We start from the raw sequence: 26,572 nt of genomic DNA, 5'->3' as shown, positions 1-26,572 counted from the left end.
AACATGACCTTGCTAAATATAAACAGACTCCATTATATATGTTTAAAAATATTGCATTGCTTTGGTCTCTCCATATCTCGAATGAAATAACTCTGTACAACTATGTGCATGTACACTTGTGTTGTGTGCTTGCAACCCAGGGTTTTGTTTAAGGGGCAATGTGACTGACAACAGTGACAGTGCATTTCTGTTAGTACAATGATATCCAGTCCTGAAACCAGGAAGCCCTTAGATCCAGGTGCAAACTACACAATGCCGTGTGGATCCATAAAGATGTTTCAGTTGGTGAGTGACACAAGATTCTGTGGGAACTGTTACTGATCAGGGTGGTGTGGGGGCCAGAGCAGAAAGGGCAAAAGGTTGGGGGCAGTTGTGGGTTCTTGTGGCATGGTTCCAGTTCCAAGGAAAGAAACTTCCATGAAAGCAGGCCCTTATCTCTGCCTCACACAGCCAGCTGAGCGACTCCGTGTCATGAGGCTACAGCTCAAAGGACCGCCTCTCTCTTTCTGCCTTGACTTCATATTTTTATTTATATCCAAAGTTAGAATGAATTTGCTTTAGGTCGTCCACATTTGTAAGTGTTATTGCCAACGAGTAGCTTCATTCCCAAATAATTACATATCTCATCCTCAAGACTCTGTATAAAATCATTTCTAGTCAAAAGTCTTATCCCAAAGATAAGTCCGAGTGAGAGGACACAGAATGCTTCTTGTCTATGGGTTGCAGACTGTAAGAGGATATATCACACTGAAATAATTTTTGGTCTGTCCCTCCTCCACACCACTTCATCCACAACATATATAACAATAAAGCTGTTAATTCATGACGCAAATTTGTAGGCATATTCACCATCCTTTCCTAAGGGGAATTTCTCATTTGTGTTTAGAATATTGGTTTTCATGAATAACAAGAAAGAAACTACAGTGGTTGTCCGATTCTTCAAGTACGTAATCTCACATCCTTGTGGAAGTTGCAGTTAATCGCTAACAATGTTTAAAAAAGTTTGAGGCCGAAAAAAAGGCTCTTATGATCACCAAGGCTGCATTTAATTAATCAAAATACAGTAAAAACTGTTTTTTAAAAACCCATTAGAAATCCATGGATGGGTTCCTTCAGAGACAGAATACATGTAACACTTGAACATAATTCATAGAGAGAGTGAGGAATGGCATGCAAGACAGAGGTTGAAATACTAAACTTTCAAAGAAGAGGATGTGTACCTGACCTCAAAGCCACAGCTCCCATAAGTAATAGTGTGACTCAAAGGTACCAGCTAAGTTTGTCTGTGTTTTTGTGAGGTAAATTAGTCGAAACCACGTTTCAGTTATGGAGAACTGGTCTCAATCTTCACTGTTACACTGTTACAGTTTTGGCCTCCACACCCTTAACTGACATAGAACGAGACACCTCCCATGTGAGGACCTCACATATAGCGGCTTCTGCCAAGTGTTTGCCTCTATATTTTGTACTTTGAAAGCCAAAGGAATTATGAAAAAATACCCTTACAAAACAGAACTTGTATCACATGGCTACACTGCTGTACTTATACATAGAATATGGTAGTTAATACATGTATGGTATTGTATATGGTTCTCCAAGAGCATGTATACAGGGAACAAACAACATCAATTTTGGCCTACTACAAAAATGAAGAGCAATGCTATATGTTGACTTGTATTTTCAAATATCAGATCATAGGATTGCAATTGCAATAGGCTACATTTTTGTTAGCCGACAGCATGTTTAGTTTGGCAGGGTGTTTGTTTACCTTTCACTGCGAAGGTGGTTAACCGTTACCTATTTTGCCATGTTTTCTTATGGATCCGTGATACGAACAGGACATTACAGTCTGAAATACAGAACGAAGAAGTGATGAGCGAGATGAGTTCCTTCATGACCTCTTTTCATTGAAGACAGCTTTGGTTATTTTTATCATGACACAGTGGAGCACACGCAAACCACACTTGAAAGTCACTCTTATCGGAAACTCTTGGTGAGTGTCTGTCTTAGAAAGTATTGATAGTATTACCAGTGAAGCATGTACATGTAGACCCATGTGCAATTCACATAAAAGGCATTATGAACAATTTTTCCGGTTACCTATTATAGTCCAGAATAGCTCCTTTTGCAAGAACAAACACATTAAAGGGTTAGTTCACCCACAAATGTAAATTAGGCCATAAAGGACTCACCCTCAAGGCATCCTAGGTGAGTATGACTTTCTTCTTTCAAATGAATCCAGTCGGCGCTATATAAAAAATTGTCTTTGATCTTTCAAATCAGCCTGGAGCTGCTTCCGTGTACAACTGTTGGAGCAAGCTAAATTAAAGTGATTATTATGTTTTGAATATGGATTTTTTTTTTTACAAAATGCATCGATTCGCTACAGGAGGCCTTTATTCACCTCCCCCGATCCTTGTGAGACACTTTTTTAAATGGATGGGCGCTTTCTATTTCACTTCTTTTGAAGTGATGCACTGCAGCATTGCCATGAAACAGCTTGAAAGATCAAAGATAATTTTTAATATAACTCTGACTGGATTCATCTGAAAGAAGGAAGTCATATACATCTAGGATGCCTTGAGGGTGAGTCATTTATGGCCTAATTTTCATTTTTGGGTGAACTACCCCTTTAATGCTAGCATTCAAATGTCTGGTATGACTATGACTGGTATCACTATCACTTTAATTTTGATGTTTCTGAAAGAGTGTGATACTTTTATTCACCAAGGTTGCATAATATTGATTTTAAAATACTGTAAATAGAGCTCCCTCACATATAGCAGCTTCTGCCAAGTGTTTGCCTCTATATTTTGTACTTTGAAAGCCAAATGAATGATGAAAAGATACCCTAACAAAACAGTACTAGTATCACATGGCTACACTGCTGTACTTTTATATAGAATATAAATAAATAAATGTTAATGTTTAAAAATAATAATAATAATAAATAAATATTATTTAAAACCGTTATTTTTTATTTGATTTTTTTATTTAACCTATTAGTGTTTTTGATTGTATTTTGATCAATTAAATACATTTATTTTAAAAACGTTTCAAAAATGATTGCAAACTTTTGAATACCAGTGTTTGTGTGACCCAAAAACAAAAAACAATGCACTGTTAAACAAAAACAAGGAAGTACAGAAAAAAAAACCTAAAGTTTGGCATATTTGGTTCTGTAACTCAATGGTAATGCCCTGTAGTTAGTTAAAACCCTCTTAAATGATAGAAATATTAAAGAAATAATTCTTGAACTAAAATAACAAAAGCACAAATATATAGTAATTCATATATACATCTTCATTTGTATGCTAATCTATAAGAGTCTGGGATGTTTAATATTAGGATATTAATCCCCCACCATGGTCCCTCCCTGCAACATCAAGCCCCGCCCCCTTACTAAAGAAATCACTATTGATAAAAGATCAGTGCTTCTTCAAGTGAGATACATTTACACCCCTTAATGTTAAACCAAGTTTTTAAAAATAAAAGCAATCTTAAAAAATAATTGACTTCATGTCATACACAGGATCCACAGAGTGTTTTCATCACAACATGGGTTACATCTCAACTGACTCAATAGGGCTCTACAAACTGTGTCATGCAATACTCAGCTGTTTTTGCACCAGATCTGGGACACTGCAGGAACAGAGAGGTTTTACTCCCTGGGTACCATACCTGGGTATATAGTGGAGCTCACTGCTGCCTCCTAGTGTTTGATGTTACCTCGTCCATATCATCTCCTCTGATGCACTGGAAGTCTGGCAGAAAGAGTTCCTTGTGCAGGCATTCCCTTTAATAGTGCTTGGCAATAAAATTGACTTGGATTATTTCCAGAGGTTAGCCATCACAATTGAATTATGAGCTATAAGATCCAGTGACTTTGCTTAATAACTGATAGCTGGATTTGATTGACAGGTGTCCCTAACAAGGCCCAGCAGTAGTGCAGTGAAACCAGAGCTGAATATTTAGAATTTAGTGCCAAAGAAGACAGAGCAGCTTTGCAGTGTGCGAGTTCAAGCATTCTGTTTAACCAAGACTAAATCAGGATTCTTCTTCAGAATGACAACTACAGTGCATGATTATAATAAACATTGTTTTTTTTATTAGTGTGGAGGCTAATATAGCTCAGTTCTTATTCTTGGTGTGAATGGGCCTTTAATCATGGAATCAGTCTTTTCACTGATGAAAGGTTTTTTTTTTAATGTTGTCAGCAATAAAGACGACTATAGGTGAAAATGCACATCATGACAATAACATTTTTGTTAAATGTTTAAATATATCAAATGTGTCAAGCGATAAAATTTCAAATCGACTACTACACTTTTCATCTACTAAAATAAACCATTTTAGTCTGTGTAAAATTAATGACATAAACATGATTTGAAGAATATTTTCATTAAAACCAAATTAAATAATACAATAACGCTGATCTTGTTTGATGCGTGTAAAAGACTTTTATATGAAACTAAAACCGCATTAACGGTGTCATATGAATAGAATGCTGGGACATCAGTCCTTTATTTCGGCAGAAATAGCTCCATATTAAATGCAAACAAGTTAACCGCCTTGTCCATTTAGCTTTCTGAAAAGAGTATAATCAAATATAGCTACTCAAATGGACTACATTTCTGGAAGACACTAGGGGTGGAACGAACTCTCAAGATGTGCTACATGAAACTAAAAGAAATTGGTCGAAATTATTCAGGGAGACGGTTTATATATTTCCTTTTCTTTTATAAGTCAAGACAAAAAAGGCAATCAGGAGATGACCAACATGTAAAAACGTTGTACAGGTAAATATATAAAAGGCCAGGGTATCATCTTCTTGCATTATGAATGAACTATATTACAGCTGAATCTGAACTTTCACCAAGAGTGAGTAAAGGCATCCTCACCCACACGGAGACACAGGTATACACTGAACATTTAGTTTGCATACCTCTCAGATAATCAAAGGAGGGGGGAAAAAGTAGAAATTCATCTTCACATGGACAACTTCCTTCACAATCTAGAGCAGAGAAAATTTGACAAAGAATATGTTGTGGAAAAAGTTAAGAGGAAAAGCCAGTGGAAGGGAAAAAAAAAGAGTGTTTACTAATAAAAGGCGTCTTGATAAGTTGAGGAATAAAAAAAAAAAAGTTAATCAATGTTTTATGATTTTTACATCTCAAGGTTTGGCATACACAAACACCGAGTGGAATCAAGCTTAGAAATATGCAGTAAACAAAGTAAAAGCCCTTCAGATGTTTACATCCTTTTCAGTTGCATTACCACTCAACTTGAGCACAAATACAAGGTCTTTCCTTTTGTAAAAGTACTTGACATGAGAACGGCCATCCAAAAGCCCTTCGTTCCACAAACCCCTTAAACAATGGGGATGGCCAGCAATTTTTAAAACAAAAACAAACCAAAAAATAAAAGTAGCGAGTAAAAAAAAAAAGCACAGACATACACGTACACACAGGAGAAAAGCTTTAAAAATACAAAAATAAACTACACAAAAGATCTTCTCCATCATCGCTTGCTAATTTTTTGTGAAGTTTTGCATTTTTTCAGTTTTTTTTTTTTTCAATTTTCTTTCTTTTTTTTTATGGCAAATCTCAGTTCTAGCAAAGTCTCTGTCCTGCCGGTAATGTACTTCCATGGCCACGTCTTTATCTGCAGTTCTGCTCGATTTCTGCTTAATGCAAAAGAGCTCAGACTTCACCAGGAGGCTGGAGTCCAGAACAATTCCTTATGCAGATCTTATTTCACCGAGCCATTCAAGTGAAAAATATCCCCTTTTGTCTGAGGACAAGTGCTTGGTTTGTTTTTGTTTTCCACCCCATTTCCGTTTTTTTCCCCTCCCATGAAAATTACATCACTCATCTCCGATCAGAATCGTGTCCACACATTTACCGTGAACTAAAACTTCACACTCAAGTCCATCACAAAAAAGAGAGCATCTTCAATTGAGCCCAGCTGACAGATCAACCGATACGAATATCTTAAAACTGGCATTTGAATTTACTCAGGCAAGATACGTGTATTGAAAGTAATGGGGGAGAGCAGGAAAGGAAGACTCTACAATGGAAAAAGCTTCTTTTTTTTTTCACCTCCCACTCCAAGTATGTTGAAAAATACCCAAAAATATGCAATGTGCTTTTCTCCATTCACACTACTAACAAGAAAAAAACGATTTCCCTAGTAACTGTATTCTTTAACACTATTTCCTTGTTGATTTTGTGCTGTTTGTGATGGATGGTTACAGTTGAAGATGTGTTGGATCCGAATGGAGCATTAGGAATAGTGTAAGTCTTTCTGGTCTTGGAGGATGAACGGAGAGGGGCTCATTGGTCCATTCTTGCTTTCTTCTGACCAATCCCTTTCCTGTAATAAAACATACAAGCATTTTAATACAACCATAATTCTACTACGGTTTAAAATTTCTATTTTTTACACTTATTTAGCAATGATGCATTAAATTGATTAAATATTTATATAATGACATTTGTAATGTTTTATAAATATTTATATTTCAAATAAATCCTGAACTTTCTTTGCATCATAAAATCCTGAAAAAAATATCACTGTTTCCATAAAGATATTAAGCAGCAACACTGATAATAAGAAATATTATTATTTCTGAAGGATCATGGGACACTGAAGACTGAAGTAACGGCTGCTGAACCTTCAGCTTTGCCATCACAGGAATACATTATGCATTAAAATTGAAAACAGTTAACTGAAATTGAAATAATATTTAACATTATTACAATATTTTTTTTATCAAATGCACTTATGTAATACTGAAGGCATGGGACACTCACGTATCTGGTGAAGAAACTGCTCTTTTTGGGGCAGGCTTTGCAGAAAGGCCATCTTTGTTAGACTCTACAAAGCAAGAGGCAGTACAAAGCAACTGTAAAATCTACTGTGTCACTGCCTGAAACAGAAAATACTATACTGCAAAGAAAAACAGAAATCCTTTACCTTGCAGCCATCGCACTTGTGTAGCCGGGCCGTAACCTTTCTCGTTGCGTGCCGCGATGCGGAAAATGATGGCGGGTTTGGTGGTATAGTCTATATGGGCGTTGGACAAGATGGAGGACTGGACCAGGCATGAGGGGTTTGGCCCACAGTAAACGCGCATGAAGGCAAGCTGGGCCGGGGCCGAGGGTTTCACCTCGGTGGTCTGGCTGCTCTGGATGGCCAAATACACAGAATACTCGGTGATCTTTCCTGATGTCACGGATGGAGGCTCCCATGTAAGATGAGCACCGTCTGGACTCTGAGGAGAGAAATAAGTGAAGAGAGGATGCATTTATAGTGTATATATTCAATTTCTTGTGGCATCAATTACACATCCTCCTGATCCAACTGCATCGAAGAAACTAACACTTTTATTCATGGAGGACACATTAAATTGGTCAAAAAGGTTTTTGAATTTTTATTTTAAATCTTGAAAAAAATCAAATAAATTACAATACAGTTTTTACTGTATTTGATAATAATAAAAAAGTAGTATATAATTCGTTATTTTTTACAAGATTCTATTTATCATAACACCATATTTAACAACAGGTAATCAAGTGCAAATTAAGATTTGAGGTGTACCTTGCTGATCTTTATGGCACATGGTGCCCCTGGGAAACCCGGCAAACAGGTCTTGAAAGCAGATATTTCCGAAAAGGCTCCACGGCCACATGTGTTTATACCAGCCACACGGAATTTATAGGCCGTCCCGGGCTGAAGGTCCACCTTCTTCATCTGGCTGTAGTCAGGTATTGTGCCAGAATCATCCTACAACATAATACACAAGTTCTGTCAGTATATTTACTTTTACAAACATTTACATTTATTCATTTAGCTGACGCTTTTATCCAAAGTGACCTACAATTGCTATGTATGTGTCAGAGGTCGCACGCCTCTGGAACAACTAGGGGTTAAGTGTCTTACTCAGAGACACATTGGTGTCTCACAGTGGATTCGAACCCGGGTCTCTCACACCAAAGGCATTTGTCTTATCCACTGCGCCAACACCACCCAAACAAGCAATGGTGTACTGTTTGAAGAAGAATGTCATTGTGGCTCACCTCAACATAAGCGGCGTCATCTGCAGGCATGTAGAAATGCGTTACAACCATGTTGGTGACTTTGACAATGCCAACATCATGCCACTGGTTTTCTTTTTTCACTTGAGGTTTGACTGTAACAGTGGGAGGGTTTTGTTTCTGTGAGGAAAAACAGAAAACGGGATTTTAAAATACTCTTTCCCATGCAGTGCATATTACTGTGATTATTTACTTATGAAACTCACCACAGCCACAATACCATTGGCCACTTCAGTCAGAGCTGCAGCTGCCTGCATTTTAGCTGGACTGGCAACTACTGCAGGTGCTAATGTACAGGATGGAGCCAAGGCTACACAGGGAATAAACAGAATCTTGAGGGTTTTTTTCTAATGAATGTGAAGGTTTTTTTCTGTAAGCAATTTTCATTGGGCTTTTTTAAAGCACATTAAGTTACTGAGAATTCAACTATAATAATGGTTTAAAACAACTAATTTAGTCTATACTACTGAAAAGTAACATGAACCTTCACACATACTCTCTGCCGAGGTGCTGGGCAGCAGTCCCACTACTGTACTTGTGGCAGCGGCGGCGACCTCATTGTGTCCATTGCTTTCTGAGGAGGGATCATTTAGGCTGTCAGCCGGAGCCAAGCCCTCTGTGGGCAGTGCGGCCTGGGCAGCAGCTTGCTGGGCTGCCTGGAGCTGCTGTTGCTGCTGAACCAAAGCTGCTAGTTCCTGCTGGGTCAGAACGATGGGTATGGTGTGGGTCTGCTGGTTGTCTCCTCCAGCATCACCTGAGCCTGACAGGGGGATAAAGACACAAAATGAACTACTGCAAGCTTTGGATTTAATATGAACATATGCAGGTCATAGGTTGGGATTTTGTGGATGAATGATGGGGACTCACTCATAACAGCCTGCTGTGCTGCTTGCAGTACAGCCTGAATAGCGAGGGCCTGGGCCTCCTCTGTCGCTGCAGCCTGGGCCGCTGCCTCTGCAGCTGCCGTGACGGCCAGCTCCTCTGGGGTCAGACCAGTCACCATCAGTGTTGTGGGTTGCCCATCTGACATCAGCTCTGGTGGCAAGGCCAGCGCCTCGGCCTGTGATGCTGACACCGCTTCTACACCCTCCATCTACCACACAAATAAATAAATAAATAAATAAAATACAGGACATTTGAACCAGGAGTCTCACACCTTAAAAAAAATTACTTTGTTTATAATCCCTATAAATATAAAAACTATATTAATATATTTAGTACTATTTTAGCAACATTTTAAAATGTTAAAACGTTCTTATTTCTATTAATCTTTTTTTTTTAATAAAAAGTTATAATAAATATATTTTTGCAAATTAGTTTGAATTCAGCAATTTATTTGCAATAATAGCTGAAACATTCTACAGTAAAAAATGCATATGAAGTTGAATATGAATAAATTTTTAAAAAGTACAAAATTCAATTTAATTTGCAATAATAACTGGAAAGTTTTGCTGAACATTTTACTAGAATCACAATTTATCTCTAGAATTAAGATTTTTCATTTTTCACAGTCAAAAATTAAAAGGTAAATATTGGTATTAATCTGAAAAACGAACTGATAAATGTATAGTTAGAATGGAATGGACTGTACCTCTGCTGTAGGTAGTTGCTCCTGAGCTGTTCCTCCCTCTGCCATGCTAGAAGCGTCATGCTCCATGGGCACTGCCCCTTCTTCCGCCTGGCTCTCTGCCTGCATGGCTACTGCTATGGCTTCTCCCTGGAAGTCACTCGGCAAGGCCGCTGCCTCTGCCTGGAAGTCACTGGGCATAGCCACTTCCCCCGACTCTGTCTGGAACTCTGCCTGCATGGAGACTGCCTCCGCTTCAGCCTGGCCTTCTGTCTGCAAAGACTCTGCTTCCGAACTCTCCATAACAACCGGCTCAGCTCCGGCATCTGAGGACGACTCCGTGATTGAAGAGATAGACTGCAGGAGAAAGACAGAGAAAGAAAAACTGATGTTATGAATCCCCCTTTCTTTTCAACCATCTCCAACCACCTTGTCCCCCACTCGCATTTAACCTCCGTAACGGTATGAATCAGTCTCAAAGTGTACAAAAGTATACAAAGTCTCACCCTATACAAAGTTTAGATCTCAAAATACAGGCGACTCACCGGAACAGCTGGTCCTGGTAGAGGTGTGGCCTGTGTGACTATGGTAATGGCTCTGCTCTGGGAAGCTGCAGTGGAAGGCAGGCCTTCTGTACTAGTGGTAGATTCTGATACTTCATCACTCTGTTGAGCTAAATGTGCAAAATAAATTGTTACAATCAACTTTTAAAAGATATAAAAAGGACAAATTGCAGGAAGTAACTGTGCGCATGTCATTCTTGTATGTATAAATACAAATAATCCACACAATTATCATCAAATGAGACCCAGTTAGTTTGTAAATATTGTAAATGTGCATATTTATAATATCTTGAGGAATTCTAAAGTACCTGTTCCCTCATCAGTCTCCATACTGCAGGTAGCAGTGGTTGCTGTGTTGGTGGTGCCTGTCTCATGGGTCTCACAGGGTGGGTTCGAGCAGACTTTTTGCACCGTTCCTGTTTGATTTCCGCCCATGTTAGATGACGCTGTTGTTGAGGTGTTGGTGGTGCCTGTCTCATGGGTCTCACAGGGTGGGTTCGAGCAGACTTTTTGCACCGTTCCTGTTTGATTTCCGCCCATGTTAGATGACGCTGTTGTTGAGGTGTTGGTGGTGCCCGTTTCGTGGGTCTCACAGGGTGGGTTGGAGCAGACCCTCTGTACAGTGCCAGCAGGAGCAGTGCCCATATTTGAAGATGCTGTGGTTGCGGTGTTGGTGGTGCCAGTCTCATGGGTCTCACAGGGTGGGTTGGAGCAGACCCTCTGTACAGCGCCCATGTTGGCAGATGCTGTTGTGGCGGTGTTTGTTGTACCCGTTTCATGCGTTTCGCAGGGCGGGTTGGAGCACACTCTCTGTACTGTGCCAGCTGGTCCAGTGCCCATATTTGCTGTTGCTGTGGTGGCCGTGTTGGTGGTGCCCGTCTCGTGGGTCTCACAGGGTGGGTTAGAGCACACTAAAGTAACATTTCCAGAACCATCGCCTGCACCAGACTCAGTAGAGGTGGCCTGCTCAGAGGTGGGAGAGGCCAGGATGGAAACAGGCAGATCTTGGACCGGCTGAGCCTCCACACCACTGGGTGTAGTTATGAGAGTCACCTGGGTGGGCTTAAGAAAGAATGACACAAAAACAGATTTTGTTATATTTTTCAGTAAATTGAGCTAATATGGTGAAAACTATTCATTTTACCAAATTATATTTTATATAATTAGCATAAAGTAAAGTTTCAATTATTTACTTTATTACACATTAAATTACACCACAGTTCTAGTTTTCAGTCAGAATGACTAATTGAAATAGATTTTACTCACAGAGGACACATTAAATTGATAGAAAGTGACAGTAAAGACATTTTATAATCTTATAAAATATTTATATTTCCAATAAATGCTGTGCTTTTGAACATATATATATATATATATATATATATATAAAACAAAACAAAAAAACACAGTTACCACAAAAACATTACCTGCTTTCAACACTGATAGCAGGAAATGTTTTTTGAGCACCAACTCATCACAGAATGATTTCTGAAGGATCATGTGACACTAAAGACTGAAGAAATGGCTGCTGAAAATTCAGCTTGGCCATCACAGAAATAAATAAATTTTTTATAATATAAACTCTTCAATTGTAATATTACATAATATAATTTTTTTTATATATTTTTGATCAATTAGATGCAGCCTTGATGACTTCCATGCAATAGACTTCCGAACAATAGCAAACAAATTATAATATTTTTTTTTATAAATAATTGTTTTTATAAATACTACTACAAAAGGACAAAAAAAAGGGGTTTATGGGGAAAGAAAATTAATTGCAAAAATTTCAGTGAATTGTTTACAGGTAATTATTTTGAAATATAATCATTTATCTTATTTAATTAATTTTAATAACTTTAAAGTACACTTGTATAAAAAAATTACTTAAAGATAAAATAATTGCAATACTTAAGATTATTAACCTCTGATTATCTGGTTCTCACCTGCATGGTAGAGGTGACAGTGTTCAGGTTGCTTTGGGCAGCTGACACAGCGGTAGCAGTAATGACCTGGTTTGAGAGGGTGGCAATCGTGCCCAGAGTGGTGACGGGAGTTGCCAGGGTGGCATTGGCACTGGCTAAGCTTCCTCCAGCTAAGCTGGTAGAAACAGTTCCTGTGACTGTGCCAAGTGTTGTTACACCTTGGAAAGAGAACAGACACGGCAAGAAGGAAATACTTCAATCATTCATAATAGAGGTTGCTGAGTTACTCTTGGCACAGAGACGAATTCAGTCTTTTAACAATGAACAATTACTATTGACTTTACTAGGTTCATATCCTCACCAGTTGTTCCCTTGACAACCAGCGTGGTTACAGTTGGCTTGACCCCAGATACTGGAGACACGAGTCGCATTCCTCCCATCGGCAAAGTGCGAAGAATGGTTCCAGGCTGACCAGGAGCTCCCTTCAGAACAACCTTCAGACAGGAAAAACACAACACATGTAGGAAAACGTGCCTTGAAGCTCTACAACGGCATCATGTTATTCATTTCGCACCAGATATTCTGAGCCAAATACCTGTGTCAGGCCTTGCTGGCCAGCTGCTGTACCAATCTTAGGCACTGCTGTAATAATTTTGCCAGGAGTTCCTGTTCCAGATGTCATCATCTTTGAGGTGATGATTGTAATTGGGCTCTTCACCCCTGTACTACTAGTCAGGCCTACAACAGAAAACAGAAACTCGTTTAGCCCAAACAAAGCCACCTAAAATAATATTTTACACACTTATTTCTTTACCTGCAGCTCCCTGCTGTAGAGCAGACATGGGGATTGTTTTGAAAATAGTGGTGGTGCCTGGTTTGGTGCTTGTGGGGGACATGCCACTGATACCCAAGATAGTGGGTTTGTTTCCAGTGCCACCTGCTTGACTGGTGGTAATTATGGTGGTTGGCTTTCCATCCGCAGACGTTACCAGTTTCAGAATGGTGCCGGGTGGGAGGGGACCCTTTGTCTATGGAATAAGAATGACACTGAAGTTCAGATTCTATCAAATTTTAATTAATGTGAGCACCTGAGAGATTTAACTATATACTATAGGTTTATTGTACCTGTATAATTTGAGTCACTGGGTTGGAGGAGGCCTGTCCAGTCACAGCAGATGTCTGCACTGGTTTGGTCTGTACCACTGACATCACCTTGCCCAAGCTGGAAATCTTAAAATAAATAAAAAAAGATAAATAAAACTAAGCCAATTCTATTCTGCCATAATTTCTCCTATGCCAGAATTAACAATACTGTACCAGGTTTCCTCCCATGGAAAGTGGGCTCTTAACAAGAGTGATGGTCTTGGTGACTCCACCCACCATCGTGGTCACAACCTGAGCCTGCTGGGCTACGGTTACTGTGCCAGACTTGTGCACGGTGATGATGGGCCGAGCAGCTGTGGTGGGACTGGACACTGTCGGAGTGCCCACCTGTGCAGCCGCAGTCTTCAGCATGCGAGTGGCAGGGTTGCTTACCTACAACAAAATGATTGCGAGTCATTAAACCAGTGCTGGCCAAGACTGCAAAATAGCTTGAAACATAAATATGTAATTCAGTTGACGTACATTTACAGTCATGTGTATGCTGGCTAACGTAAGTTTTGAATTCAGCACCTTCAATCATAATTTAGAGCTGGAACCATCTAGGTTTTGCTGTTTTGGAGTCTGTTTTTTTAATTCAAGCGTTACCAAAATAGGCCCAACATGAAAAATAAAGCCCAGGGGGCAAGAGGCAATATGAAGAACTATACAGTGACAATCTTAAGAATTACCATGACAGGTGATCCCACTTTAACGGTGTTGGGGAGAGTGGTGGACCCAGGTGTCACAGCCACCGTTTTAACAATCGTGGCCCCCGCCGGCACATTGAGAAGAGTAGCTCCAGGAGAAGGAGGGATTTTCTGTGTGGCTGCAGCAGCTGCGGCCAAAGCTGCCATTCCACTCATCTGAGGGCTGCTGCCAATGGGCTAAAAAAGAAAAAAAAAAAAGTGGGAGTACACATTTAATTAAAACAATTTATGAAACACCAACATTTTTACATTCCAGCTTTACTTTTTTGCTTCATACCGTTCCTTGAGTGGTCTGTGCTGGCACTACCATGCGAACACCTGCAGGAAGTGATGTCATAGTGACTGGGGATTTTCCGGCCTGGCTGGCCTGCCGAACAGTGACATACGACGTCCCGGTGCCCGACTGAGGGGCTGCAACTTTCAGAATAGCTTAAATATAAAATAAAATACATGTTAAACTTACCGTTAAACTCTGTGGTATTGAGTAAACATAACATTACTGTGCTATTAACAATTTAACTAATTGGTACCTGGGCCCCGTGCGGTTGAGGCAGCCACAGGACTTGCAGGTGTGCTGGGCAGGACTGAGGCTGTGGGAGAAGCCGCCTGGGGCACGAGGGTGAAGCCACTTTGCGGCAGACTCTGAGCAGACGGTGCAGCTGCGGCAGGCGCTGGACTCTTAGGCGAGTTTCCAGGGAGGGAGGGAACAGCGTTGAGGGATGGGGATGTGGCAGCAGTGGCTGCTGGGATATCATATTTCTGAAGCTGAAGCAGGTACATGTCTGCTGTAGACACTGCTCCCCAGCTAACCTCTAAAGAATTTGTGTTGGCCCGGACAAGCTGTACCCGTGAAGGGGGATTAGGTCGCTCTGCAAGAAAATGTACAATGCCAAAAAACAGTCAAATTGCACAGTTCAATACAATCAACTGATGCATAAAAAAAATAAAAATAATGCTTTTCGATTTTTGATGAAGCAGTTTAACTGTGTCAGAAATGCTCTATACTTCATCTCTCTCGCACTCACCGGTCTCCAGGTACCAGAGATCTTTGCAGCACACCTGATTGTTCCAAGCTTTGCGGTACCCATCCCGTCCACTCCAAACATAAAGTCTGTTGTTAATACCAACAGCACAATGTCCTGCTCGTGCACGTGGTATGTTGTCCTCCAAAGTGTCCATCAAAACAGTCTCCCAAGACAAGGTGTCTAAAAGAAAAAAAGTTTATTTTTTTACATTTCAAGGATATGGTATAACATGACAAACTGCAATCAAAACAAGCTGTCTGGGCCCAATCCCAAAGCCCTATTATTTCACATATAGTATTGTCACAATACCATAACTTCCTGTAGATACCACTGCAATTTCACAATCTTTAATACCAATTTCAAAATAGGTTTTTACAAATAATTACAGAGACAGGCAGTAATAAGAAAACAAAGAAAAGAGTTAACATTAAAGTAGCATCAGGACACGTTTACAGTTATCGCACAGACTAGATACATCTATCAGTAATTGTAGTAAAGGTTTCTGAAGGATCATGTGACACAAGTAATGGCTGAAATTCAGCTTTGCCATCATTACTTAAAATATATTAAACTAGAAAACAGTTTATGTTATATATTTTACTACATGACTGTTTTCACTACATTGTTGATCAATGAAAGTAAATGCAGCCTTGGTGAAGAGACTAAAGATATTTTTAATAATACATGTACTCAAGCAAAAACATACCCAAGTTCAGGCAGGCCAGTGTGTTTGTACACTTCCATTCCTTCTCATGCGTGGCCACCTTCACATCATCCATCACCAAAGGAACCCAGCCACCAAAAACATACATTCTACAGATGAAGGTATTAAAGGTCAGTAATGCCATTGTGTGCATTTAGGGAACACCTGTGGTGATGCAGTTCTAGATTACACTGAAACTCACTTGTTTGTAATCGTGGTGGCTGAGTGGAGGCTACGGGGAAGGGGAGCTACGCCGCTTATTGCAGGCTTGTTCCAGGTCAGTGTATCTGAAATGCAAAGAATGGCCTAATTATTGCTTAACCTAATTGACTGGTTGGATTAATGACCAATGTTTGACATGCACCACATTAAAAACAATGATAACCTTCATACCAATATCTAAAGTCCAAAGATCTCCCAAACGGCAACCACTCATTCCACCGTATATAACAAGACGGGACTTCTTAGTAGCTTTTTCAGTATAAACTACAGCAGTGTGGCTCTCTCTTGGCGGAGGAAGTACACCATATGTGACCGGTATATCCCAGCCCACAGTGTTGGAGCCCGGACGCAGCTCAAGGGTATAAAGGTCATTCAAATATCTGGAAGCACACATAAGTGAGTCTAGAAACCAAAGAGCATTTAAATATTTACTTCCTGACCACATTACAATATGATAGGAATACCTGGGAATGTTGTTCTTGGGGTCTTCGCTGTCATTGGCAAGCCCTCCAAAAAGATAACACTTGTTGCCCACAAGAGAAAAACTGTGGCCCAGGCGAGGGCATGGTGGTGCTCCACTTTTAGGGGCTTTTGGTTTCAATTTTTTCCATTCCCATCTGCTTGCCTGATAATAGGAACCAAAGGAAGAGATTTTAAAACACTAAGCATTACACACTTGCTGACTATGTAAACAGATACAAAGGAAAAACTGGGTTTAATACACTAAAATGACTGAGGGCCACAAATTTCCAGACAGCCACATCTTTCCAAATACAAACTCACACAGAAACATGCGTCTCGCTGTTTAGACACACATTACAATAAAAACAAATGTTTGCTCTAAATATCAAACATGTTTTATCATTTGACGGGTTGGAATAAAAGTCTGAAGCTAAAAATTCAGAGTCTGTGCCTTTCATACATTGTCATTTTCTGTGAAATCTGTCAACTCTGACTGGCCAAAATCATCAGGCCAGGTGTATCTTTCAGCAGCTAACATTGGCTAACTCAGCCTGCAAATTTGGGCAAATGGTTTGTAGTGTATTCAAGCCTTTAGTCACATAACAGAGTGATTTTAAATAACTTTTTCTTACCTGTAACTCATAAAGGTCATTGCTGTACTTTCCATATTCCACCATTCCACCAAAAGCTAATAGACGAGTGCCATCACATACAAAACCATAAGCTGCACACCCTGGAGGAATCTCTCCACGAACAGCTGGTATGAACCACTGGTTTGTTGCTGAAATAGATAAATATACCCCATTTCATTATTCTGTCAATATCACAGTGAAAATATGTAGACGACTTAAAATAAAGCTCTCTTGCAGTTAAAAAGCACTTTCTAATTGTCAAAATAACGGAAGGGAAGACATGACCAACAGAAGAACAACGCTAAACCACAATGAATCTTAGGTAAGCAACAGATATTTTTGTCCATAAAGCGATACACATCCAAGTGTAACAGATTAATGAAAGAAAAAATGTAGGGTGGGAACTTGGGTTTTACTGGAGACTAGGGGTGTGCCGGTTTCAGAATTGGTGATGACGGTTATGACGTGAGTCAAAAGTGACGGTCCATAACATAATTCGAAAAAACGAAATTCGTTTTTAAGAAAGGTTTTCTACAAAGCAAAATTTTATGAAGTGGTAAATATCATGTCTGACGATTTACAAATCGCCGGTCTCACGGTTATATACTAACCGTCACACCCCTACTGGAGACACTTTGATTTTGAGGTCAAAACCTCAAACGACGCTGTATTAGAAGAAAAATCCTTGCATTACCATTAACTACTTTTTGTAATTTGATGCAAAGTAATTTAATACAAAGTAGTGTAATGAACATATATATTTTTAAAAAATGGAGGATTTTTGATGCTGATGACTGTTAAAACGTGCCATAGTCTTGTGAAAAAAGTCCATTGAATTACAGGAAGAGAAATTTACTGCATTTCAATTCAAAGAACTGAAAAGTCATGCAACAGAGTAATTTGATTGTTTGGCTTAACTGGGAACATTGGTAGATAAATTAGACCTTTCTAGGAAATTAACTATTTCACCATAACCCACTTAATGAATATTATTGAATGTAATTTGTGTGTGTGTGTGTGTGTGTGTGTATATATATATATATATATATATATATATACACACATACATACACGAATTATATATATATATTTGGAAACATTAATATTTTAAATTTTTTGCAAGAAGTTTCTTCTGCTCATCAAGCCTGCATTTATTTGATCAAAAATACAGATTTTTTTTTTAATATTGTGATATATTATTACAATTTAAAATAATTGTTTTTTAATTTATTATACTTTAAATTATCATTTATTTCTGTGATGCAAAGCTGGATTTTTAGGATCATTATCACATGATCCTTTAGAAATCATTGTAATATGATGATTCATTATCAAAGTTGGAAACAGTTCTGCTGCTTAATATTTTTTTCAGAACATGTGATACTTTTTAGGATACTTGATGAATAAAAAGTAAAAAAAAAAAGAAGCTATGTTTTTAAAATATTAATATTTTGTAATAATAATATACACTACTGGTCAGTAATTTGGGGTCAGTAATTGTTTTCTTCTTTTTAAATAAAATCAATACTTTTATTCAGCAAGGATGTGTTAAATTGATAAAAAGTGATAGTGAAGAAAATATATTATTAGAATATATATAGATTACTATAATTTTTATTTTGAATAAATTCATTTCTTTTTAACCTTTTATTCATCAAATATATTAGACAGCAGAACTGTTTCCAACACTCATAATAAATCAGAATATTAGAATGATTTCTAAATGATCATGTGATAGACTGGATGTTACATGTGACAATGAAGGCTGGAGTAAAGATGCTGAAAATTCAGCTTTGCATCACAGGAATAGATTATTTTTTTAAAGTATATACTCAAATAGAAAACTATTATTTTAAGTTGTAATAATTTTTTTCTGTATTTTTGATCAAATAAATGCAGGCTTGATGAGCAGAAGAAACTTCTTTCAAAAATATTAAAAATAGTAATGTTTCCAAACTTTTGGTATGTACTGTATATATATAATATACACAATACACACACTTCTCACAACTCAGCATCATAAAACGTGTCTGGAAATATCTACTGGCAGAGTATGGTCTAGTGCAGCCTAATTTCCACAATACTAATAATGTCATTGTGGGCTCAACAGTCACACCAAAAGACAACAAAAAGGCGCACTGGTGCAAGTGCAGAAGGGGGGCGTGCTCGTGCGCGTGACGTCCATTTTTGTTTTCTGGCGCCTTTTTCGCCCACAACAGTCGAGCTGCAGCGCGACACGCAGTGCGTCAAACGTCGCAATGAACTCTCAGAATGTTTTACAGGTTATATTATGTAATATAAGTAGACATTTTCTCAGAGACGCAGACAAATTCACGACAGTAACTTCAAGATAAGTTGGCCCTTCATCGTTGGGCAAAAGAAATATAAGTTACTCGTGAAAGTGTATTGACAAGGTAAACACGGAGCACAAAAACGTTCCTCATAAAATAATAAAACATTTTACTCACCTGTATTATAAACGTGCAACTCGTCAACGATGCCTTCGTTTCCTCCGCCGAAAACGACCATGAGCTCCTTGATGGCTACGGCTCTGTGTCCGTGTCTCGGTCGGGGGACCGGCCCGGACCATCCCTGAACCCGCTTCCATCGCGGCTGCAACGGAGCTCCGGTGGTGCCAGGCACAGCGGAACCGGTGGACGTCATGTCCTTTACTGGGGAAACAAGGCAATGTACTTCAGAGACCCTCAACAACTAACGTTTCTGTTCTGTGAGCAATACAACACAAAATAGAATGGTGTGTATATATTAAATAACACGTTCTGAATATAGATGTGCATTGTTATAACATTACAGCAGTGCCGTCGGAATCCCAAACACTGGGTTATTCAGAAGTTTGATTAATTCAGGAATGCCGCCATTGTGGCGCTTGCAGACGGGCTAAAAGCCGGCCAGATAACGTTAGTCTAAAAGGAAACGCGTGCAGCAAGTTGAGCATCGATCATCGTATACACCAAAAATCAAACAGCACCATATCCCAGATTAAAAAGTCACACATTAAAATTACATTGTGCAGTTAGATGTCCCCGATGCAAAAAGAGTATCAACCCATGGAAGTCGCCATCTTGGAACAAACCTCCGCCAGCCTGAAAAATGGCGGAGCGGCAAATAAAAACAATTTCAGGTCAACTAAAAAGCCAGTGTATGGGAACAATCCCTCTACTTACTGTAAAATTAGAATTATTCAAATCCTCATCCGCAAAACACTGCGAAGGTAAACAAAGATATCACAACGGAGAACAACACTCGAAACGCAGTCCCCGTTTGCTGCAGAAGACTATTTTCATGCCCCTCTCTGGGAGTCGCCATCTTGTCAACCACTCAAAATAGCAACAATACTACATTTTAAGGGTGCAATTTTATTCCAATGCAGTGTTAAATAAAACAACCTCCAGAGTGCTACAGTTTCCAAGCGGTTTGGGCATTTAAGCGAGACTTTTAAGCGTGCATGAATTCATGTTACAGCAGCGCAGTGTAAACAGACATCTAACCTCATTTCACCAAAACATCTGCACATAAACACGCAAGAGCAAATGCATCCCGATACATACTAGTGGAAGATACGTCCGCGCAAATCCTCCAAGCGAAAAATATAGACTGGTTGTCTTTTATTCAGTTCATGCCGCCCCGGTGTAAGCAGCCATCTTGTCGTTAAATCAGCTCCCACAAGAAAAATGGCGGCTAAGTTTACGTTCGCCATCAATAAATACACATATCGGCTTAATGCATTCTGTTCGCCTAGAGTCATACGTACAAGATTCGTGTTGTAGTATCCGAGGAACTGTTTCGGTGGTCTGTTTTTGAAATAATAGCCCAGGTTCATCCGAATCCGTTAAGAAGTATCCCCTCTCATGCCTGCCTGGAAGCCGCCATGTTCCTGACAATGTTCAGCCGCTCGTGCAGCCACCAGTAACAAATATGGCGGAACCACCACGTCCCTCTCTAGACGCCCTGGAAAACTCGCTCTCATAGCTCAGATATAAAATCCTGAATTACTTAAGCAATTATTATTTAATTATTATGCGCTATATGTATGAATCTGGGATCTACTAAAACTATTCAGATAATTTCCTCATATTTTTACACTTTGTGTATTAAGAGCTTATTGTCCCAAACTAAAGATGGCGATTGAAGTCGAAGATTATTGTTATATATTCTTTTTATGACACATTTATTTTATTCTTTCTTTGTGAAAATAGTGTATTCACAAAAATGCATGATACAATTATTATTACGTTCGAAGAAAAGGTAATTAATTTGTAAGTTGGGCACGAATGAATGTAAACTGGGCTTCTATTTTCTTGAAACAACGCCCCCCCAAATACTTTATCGCCTACATGAAGCCAATGTTGTTATCTTCCTGGAATAGACACATTGTTAGGAAAAAAATGGGGTTTCTTTTCGTTTCTTCTTCTTCTTCTTCTTTTTTATTTTTATTTTTTTTTGTAAACCTGTGCAAAAATGCCTTTGAACAACATTAGGGAGATTTGTTTTGGATAAAAGCTGTCAAATGCATAAAAGTATCTTAGGGTCATTCTTAAAATGCAGTGGCAAATGCCAAGCGAAATTGAATTTGTGCATGTTAAAAATTTAATTTACAACATAAGCATTTTACTTGCGTTAAAAATAATATGTTGCAGTTATCCAAGGAAACCTATTTAAAAAACACAGATTTCGTTTCAAGCTCAATTAAATATGTATTTTAAAACAAAAATCTAACTTTGAACAGTTAGTTATACATTTTATTTCACCCTATTTAATAAAATTACTGTTGCAGTTGAGGTACGCTACTTGTCGCTGCAAAATTAAGAAAGACAGTTTATATAATTATTGGACTAAATATAAATGAAATAGTTGATATATCTAAGCAATTATTGTTTGTTTCTTCATTCTTTCTAGTGTTTTTACATGACAAAATTTGCATTCAGTAATATAATCTGATACACTTGGCTTAAAGGTATAAAAAATAGTTCATCTTCAGTTGCTGGTCTCCATTGACTTCCATAGTCTGGCGAAAAAAACACGTCAGCCAAAAAGCCCCACGAAACATGGAGACACGACATTACCAGGGTTTTTTCTCCTTTTACTCTACATTTAATCTCTTAGATCTATATGACGAACATGATCTCATGCATAATTTAGATATTACATAGATAATTTAGATACTAAATACATCTTATTTGTGTCACATTATGTTTTTTCTTTTCTGGAGGCAACAGTTTTATCCAGAAGCTCTAAATCCCATTTTTTCTTGCCAATGATCCATCAAAAGGTCAGCAATTAGTTCCAATTGTAAGTATGTATCCCTGTATAAATCTATAAATGAATCAGGTTAAACACATTAAGTATTAATGTCTATACAGAACTAATGATACTTTAAAAAATATTTAGACTTTTCACCAAAATACTTTTTAATTTAGTGCACAATAGCATAATATTTACTTACATCTACCAACAACATAGCTTATATTGTTTCTGCTGGTTTTCATTAATGTTTTTATTTTGTTATTCAAGGATAAAAAATAGGCACAACCATGTTGTAATACCTTTACATTCTGTTTGCATTTCTTAAGGTTGCATTGGAACTGCAGCTATGTCTCAGATGTCTTATAAAGAGGTTTGTGATCATTGGCTTTGTAGTAGACTCCTCCCTCTTCCGGACTTGGTGCATTTTCAACGTAATCTCTCTGACCCTTCAGTCTTTGACCTGATCCATTTCACTAAAATCCATTACACAAGAAATGGAAAATTCTATGTTTGTCAAGATGCGTATTTTATTATCAGTCTACATGTGTGTTATGTCATGTTAGAAGTCTGATCATAGTAGGGCCAAATCTGTCTAACCGCAACAGGACAAATCATAATATAAGAAAGATGATTTCAGTCAATATTTAATATTGACAGCTTAATGATAATGTTTTTTAATAATAATTTGAATTATTGTATTCATCTACTTTTCAACATTAATTTATTCTGTATAAGTATTGTTTGTTGTTAGTTAAATGATGTTAACAAGTTTTAATAGATTAATTAGAATTTATTTTTTGCCACTATTAAATTATTTAGAAATCGAGGTTTTGAATAAAATATTACCAAAAGTTAGAATTAGACACTTTGACATATGCCGGTGATAACAGTAAAGAGAAAAGAACGAACACCTGCACGTGATTAACCGCTCGGAGAAGGAGCATAAATTTAGCCCTGAGCCATTCACACAGTGCTTTTGTTTTTACAAAGATGCGATGTGGGCAGTGGAATAGGTAAAACATGCAAGAAGATGGGAGTGTACTTCTTTTAACTTGAGCTCCGTGTTTTTATTTGCGTGTTCTTTCATGCATGACACACTGTAAGAGACGCAAGCGCAACACATCCATGCTTACATAAAAAACAATGGAAAAGCAGCGCGATCGAATAAAAAAACCTGTGAAGAACTACTACTGTATGTCTGATATTTCATGTTTGCATCATGGCTGAAAGCTGCTGTTGTTTTCAAATAACTTTTATAGTTAATAAAAGTCTACTGGTGTTATAGCTACCTTCAGTCATTTTGTATTTGAATTACCTTGACTTTTCTTTGAGATTTTCCAAAATAATTTCCCTCGTATTATTTCTAAAAAAGAATATGTATAAGACCAGTTTGTACAATAAGTACTTGTAGTTGTTGCATGTTGCAAGATATTTTACAAGTGTTTTGTTTAATATTTACATCATGTTGACAACTTCATGTGTGTTGCACTTGAAATAGAATTTTCTTGAACTAGTGTTAATAAAGAAAAGGTAACTTGAATCATGTTGTATTAACATTTTTAAGTTGATTAGTTAAAATATATATTTTAAATCGAGAATCTGTCAAACATTCTAGAAAAATCAAAATATTGCAAAATAGACCAGTCCTACAAATGATACATTTATGTAAAGTATTATCAAATATCTGTTTTAGTTTGCACATACATTATGGCGCTTGTAAAATACCAGAACAGTGAAATGAAGTACTGGTATTTATGTTGATTAAACATATTAAGGCATCATGCAATGTGCTTTGGCACACAGTCAGATACAGGATGTCTATTTTTAAGCCCAGCTGTGTAAACCTCAGTCAATTTCATTTTTACAAACCCAGCCATTCATGGTTATTATATACAAGTGCGTAACAATTTATACTATCTTTATTTACATTAATTAAAGTTCTTGCATTTCATAAAAATTAAACTTGTTATTTTAAATGCTCTGTTTTACTGTAAGCTGATATCCATAACAGTTTTACTGCAGAACAGTTTTCAACTTCTTTCCTGACTTGAAGTTATTTACTTGGTCCTTGCACTTTTTGATCACTCATAATTTTCCTTAATAACATTTACATAAATTATATAATAATTAACAGATTTGTATTACATCAGATACTCTGAAACTTACACTATACACTCAAAAAAATGTACTTTCACCTTTGCCAATTTTACTTAATCCGTTTATGTTATGATTACTTAAAAAAATTTATTTAACAATGTGAACTTGGTTTAATCTAGTTCATTCAACAAAAAAGTGTGTATTGTCAGCTTTAATTAAAAATTATTTGTTCAGCCAACATAACATTTTTGCATAAAGGTAACATATTAGTGAAACCAACACAGACTTGCATCTCATTGGCTGAGGATTTCTGCAGTGTATTATGGGTAATTGTTATTCTGTCACCCTCTTGGAGAAGTGTAGCACCATTAGATAGGTAGATGAGTAATACAACTCATAACAATGAAGTTGTTCTAATAAGTTTTAGAACAAAACAAAGAAACAAATGGTTTGAAATGTTGCTTTATATTTCAAATATGTTTGTGATATAATTGATTAACTATATTTATAGAAAGGTCTGAATGAAGAGTAATATTAATCAGCTGCTCATGGTCCTAATGCAAGGGGGTGGCATTCCTAAAATGGCATTATTCAAATTTTATGTCATCATTGTTTAACATTTTCAGGTACAATTAACTCATTTGTTGTTTGTTGACTCTATTAAGGTTTGTTAAGTTTACTTAAACTTATTTTGTAAAATGAACTTAATTATTAAAAACATTGTCCAAAACATTGCAAATTAGTTGGGGTGACACTATTAAATTAAGCTTTGCCCAACCATAGTAAATAAGTTGAATCAACCTTAATAAGTTAAGTTGACCCAGCGTAAGTACATTAAATTGGAGTAACAGAATTGCATAATGCTGAAATAAAGCAAATTAATCATATGGAAATCATTTCCATGATTTTTTTATGTTCATTCAAAGAGTAATTTTTTTGAGTGTACAAGCCAGTATTCAGAACAGTATTACAACAAATCTTCAAATATTTGTGTGTTTTTGCTTCTGTGTTTGTTATTGTACATTCAGTTGTTTATGTTAATCACTAAGACTGGTAAATATAGGACTGCATGAACTGGCTGCAGACATACAGACACAATCTCTGCTCTGAAGCAGGTTAACATGCCGGAGATAACTATGTGACGCACTTACAGGTGTCTTTACCTCAGGCACCCCTCTTAACTGGTCCACACTGTCTGTGGTAGTTAAGAGCCTTAGCACAAGTCCGAAAATTAGTCCTAAGCCACTAAACAGCTCAACATATGGGTCAAACAATTGAGGAAAACCATAGATTAAAACAGAAAAAGAAGGAGGGACAGAGTTTTGGCCACAGAAGGTGATGTAACGTGGAGAGAAAAGGCTCATCTGCAGTGATTTGATGATGAAAGTGAAAAAGATTATGATCATTTTGATAATTACATTTTGTGTGCTAATACTCCTTATAACCATCTTTCTTTCTTTCTTTCTTTCTTTCTTTCTTTCTTTCTTTCTTTCTTTCATAGTTACTGTTACTCTTGTGCAAAGTTTCCAAGGTCCTAAATACTTCCCAGATAACTTTCATGCAATATTGAGACATAATGAGTAGAGTAAGTTTAACATATAATACCACATTAAGTACAGTACAGGTAAGTAAGTACTGGTGTTGAATATTTGTCCCTTTTTGTATGGGAAATCCACTGTTTACTTTTCTGGGAGCGATTACTGTATCTCAGAGGAGTATTTTGAGCCAGAAGAATTTAATTCAAATCCCACAGGATTTTCCAATTATTGTATGTATTAACTTTCCATATCACAGGATGACACAATATGACTGTGCCTGCTTGACTAATTCCTTCTTTCTGACTGATTGTGTGCAAGTTTTTGCTTTTTTAATGCCAGTTGCACAAGCAGTCAATCCTGCACTGCAGTCTCAAATTATACTAGATTGAATAGTGGACAGTTGCACCAAGGACATTTCAGCTGTCAGATATTTAAGGCTCTTCACAAAGGCTGTGATTCCAGGCTCAGAGCTGGAGATAATACGATGGGAAGCAGATTAAAGAGGAGTTAACTGCAAGTGATTAGCCGAATTATCTGCACTGTGCAGCAGATTAACTGCCACCGCTAACACAGAACCACATTGCAGGGTGAAAGGGATGATCCGAATTAGCCAGGTTTTGGTGT

At 37.7% G+C, this 26,572-nt stretch overlaps 1 protein-coding gene across 4 annotated transcripts; it reads right to left on the bottom strand.

Moving 5' to 3' along the window:
* Positions 1–4,719: 4,719 nt before the first annotated feature.
* Positions 4,720–21,022, bottom strand: LOC128022305 (host cell factor 1). 4 transcript variants are annotated; one of them, XM_052609696.1, is made up of 28 exons: positions 20,821–21,022; positions 19,517–19,720; positions 17,049–17,197; positions 16,419–16,579; positions 16,126–16,334; positions 15,935–16,019; positions 15,736–15,842; positions 15,030–15,209; positions 14,535–14,873; positions 14,282–14,433; positions 13,987–14,181; positions 13,472–13,690; positions 13,280–13,384; positions 12,969–13,182; positions 12,750–12,892; positions 12,516–12,648; positions 12,176–12,372; positions 10,538–11,291; positions 10,212–10,339; positions 9,691–10,023; positions 8,967–9,192; positions 8,596–8,859; positions 8,306–8,409; positions 8,082–8,219; positions 7,603–7,788; positions 6,979–7,276; positions 6,816–6,879; positions 4,720–6,375 (listed from the first exon to the last, which is right to left on the bottom strand). In XM_052609696.1, exons 2-28 carry the CDS (start codon positions 19,710–19,712, stop codon positions 6,336–6,338), a joined length of 5,319 nt encoding a protein of 1,772 aa, XP_052465656.1. In that variant the 5' UTR covers positions 19,713–19,720; positions 20,821–21,022; the 3' UTR covers positions 4,720–6,335. The 4 variants fall into 4 exon arrangements, with proteins under 4 accessions (XP_052465656.1, XP_052465653.1, XP_052465654.1 ...); XM_052609693.1 differs by having other exon boundaries at positions 8,584–8,859; positions 20,821–21,008; XM_052609694.1 differs by lacking the exon at positions 20,821–21,022 and adding an exon at positions 20,618–20,750.
* Positions 21,023–26,572: the final 5,550 nt, after the last annotated feature.

The sequence above is a fragment of the Carassius gibelio genome, chromosome A11 (assembly GCF_023724105.1).
Source record: "Carassius gibelio isolate Cgi1373 ecotype wild population from Czech Republic chromosome A11, carGib1.2-hapl.c, whole genome shotgun sequence".
Classification (NCBI taxonomy): domain Eukaryota; kingdom Metazoa; phylum Chordata; class Actinopteri; order Cypriniformes; family Cyprinidae; genus Carassius; species Carassius gibelio.
This window is presented reverse-complemented; position numbering and strand designations above follow the sequence as displayed.